The sequence below is a fragment of the Vipera ursinii genome (assembly GCF_947247035.1).
Source record: "Vipera ursinii genome assembly, chromosome: 1".
NCBI lineage: Eukaryota > Metazoa > Chordata > Lepidosauria > Squamata > Viperidae > Vipera > Vipera ursinii.
In genome coordinates, this window is record NC_139512.1 from 121,858,613 (window position 1) to 121,861,363 (window position 2,751).

The 2,751-nt window shown below is 41.7% G+C and overlaps 1 protein-coding gene across 1 annotated transcript; it reads left to right on the plus strand.

Annotated features, from left to right (window-relative positions):
• Positions 1-818: 818 nt before the first annotated feature.
• Positions 819-1,907, plus strand: LOC310642752 (C-X-C chemokine receptor type 1-like; the record flags this gene model as incomplete). Its single annotated transcript, XM_083366648.1, has 1 exon — positions 819-1,907. One exon carries the CDS (start codon positions 819-821, stop codon positions 1,905-1,907), a length of 1,089 nt encoding a protein of 362 aa, XP_083222774.1.
• Between the last annotated feature and the right edge of the window lie 844 nt (positions 1,908-2,751).

The window sequence follows — 2,751 nt, forward strand, 5'->3', positions numbered from 1 at the left end:
TTATGTATCGTTGGGTGCCGGATGGGCGTGGCCCATTGGGTGGCTGTGGCCCATTGTATGGGTGTGGCTGCAGTGCTAACGGCAGGCTGGGTGGGACTAAAAAGTTCAATCAATTCCAACTTTGCGAGATTTTTTTTCCCTACGAGAAGTTGAAATTGATTGATTGAACCTTTTTTTTCTTTTGCACACGGTGGCAGAGGCCTAAAGCAAAAAGGTTTTATAAAACCCAGCTGAAGGCCTAGGACTGGGGCAATGGCACGCGTGCCCACAGAGAGGGCTCTGCGTGCCACCTGTGGCACGTGTGCCATAGGTTCACCACCATGGTTTTAGAGTGATCTTTTACTTTGATCATACGAGGATAGAACAAAAACCTGGAAAAGCTCAAGTGCTTCTCTTCTGCCTCCATTTATGATGCTATAAAAGAATTTGGGCTCCTATAGTCATCTGTGTTTTCCACTGGGTCTTGGTCATGTAGAAGTCGTCACCCACACATGTGCATTCCTCCTGCACATATTTAAGCTGGATGCCTAGAAGCTGCAAGGAAGCTACAGTGACATGGCATCATTAACAAGGAGGCAGGGCTCGCCAGTGGCATTCACGAGATGAGCGCTCTGGAATTTAGTATCTGTATGGAACTCTGTATGCCCAGTGCCCATGCCCAAAGTCTATTACCTTATCTTTCTTTTGAACAATTATCAACTCTGGTGGGAGCCCTAAAGAATCACTTTATGATTAGGATATTTCCTTGTGCCTAGAAAAAAAGTTATTGACCTGTCTTTGCTTCATGTTCTACACAGGCCTACAACAAGATATCCAAGATGGAAGGAATCCAAGGCGATCAGGAGGATTTGATCTTTTCAGGCATCCTAGATAACTATAGTGAATACGCAAATGATAGTTTAGATTTCCTAGGTTCACTTATAGAAGTTTGCAATTTACGGGATAAATCAGTTACAATAAAATATATTGTACCAGTTATCTATACATTGGTTTGCATTTTGAGCCTACTGGGCAACTCCTTGGTGATTCTGGTGGTGAGCCTCAGCAAAGGAACCCGTTCTGCTACTGATGTTTATCTCCTGAACCTGGCTATTGCCGACCTTCTCTTTGCAGTCACCTTGCCCATCTGGGCTGTGTATGGAGCTCATGAGTGGATCTTTGGCACTGTCATGTGCAAAATCACCTCGGTTCTGAAAGAAGTCAACTTCTACAGTGGTGTCCTCCTATTGGCCTTTATCAGTTTTGATCGTTATTTGGCAATAGTTTATGCTACTCGGGCAGCCACTCAGAAGAGGCACTGGGTCAAATTTGTCTGCATCGGCATCTGGCTATTCGCCTTCCTCTTCTCGCTCCCTGTGATCCGCTTCCGGGAAGTTTTTAAACTCTCAAATTCCTCTAACAGGGTTTGTTATGAGAACATTGGTGGGGATCGAACAGCTGAATGGAGGGTAGTATTGAGAATTTTACCACAGGTGTTTGGTTTCCTTCTCCCCTTGACAATCATGATGATTTGCTATGGAATAACAGTGCACAGGCTCTACCAGACAAAGAACAAGCAAAAGAAAAAGGCAATGAAAGTAATCTTGGCTGTAGTGCTGGTCTTTGTGATCTGTTGGCTACCCTACAACATCACCCTGCTTATTGATACTTTGCTGAGGAGTGGAGTCATTACAGAGACCTGTTCAGTTCAAGAAAGAATTGATAATGCCCTGTTAGGTACTGAGATTTTGGGAGTTGCTCACAGTTGTATCAACCCCATCATATACGCCTTTATAGGACAGAAATTCCGGAACAACTTCCTCAAGATCTTGGTCTCGCAAGGTATCATCAGCAAAGAGATCCTGATTCAATATAGGAAGGGATCCAGCTTTTCAACTTCCTCTGGTAACACTTCGACTACCCTGTAATAAACTTCCCTGCCAGAAGAAAAGGTGACTGAAAACGTTCTCTGGCTGGGCAACCTGGCATCTTCCATGGGATACATCAAAAACTGTAGAGATCACTCTTTGCTCTGATTTGGGAATGCTATTAACATTGTTTTTAAAAATCTCTGTTTATTTGTCTGAAAAGCCATTTCTCTTTCCTATAATTTTTATCACTTTTCTTATTTTAATATACGGTAATATCTGTTTCATTAAAAAAATCCAGTAAGAAGCCAGACAGATGGAGTTAACCCAGGCTGTCCTGCATCGACAGAATCTGAATAAAATATATCACATTCTGAACATCTGAAAATAGTATTGTCTAAGAATAGGATATTGCCCCTTTTCAAACTTAAGTCTGCCAGTTTGTTTCTATGGAATGTTTTGTAAATGGGACAAAGAAATCTGTTTTTCTACAGCTCATCTGTCCAAAATGAAAATCTAGCATGCATTTAGGCAGATGAAGCCACCATTTTCATTTGAGCTTTACTAACCATAAACATTAAAGCAGCTGAAGTAGCAAAAACGTTGATTTTTCCCTTGTCATTTTTATATTGTACACTCTGTATGCTTGTTCATCTGAATAAAAATAATTTTGCCTGTGCAATTATAATTAGATTAATGCAGATTTTTTAAAAAAAATGATACAAAAACTTTCTATCCCAGTCTGAAGAAAAAATGGTATGTGTCCTGTGAAGGGATGGGGGAGGGGGGCATTCATTCAGCACTGCTGAGTCTCCCACTTAATATCAAAGCCCTGCTGAGCCACACATCTGTTGGTTAACCAGGGATGTTTGTGGTCCTAACATGAGCTGTCTCGATTGAATAG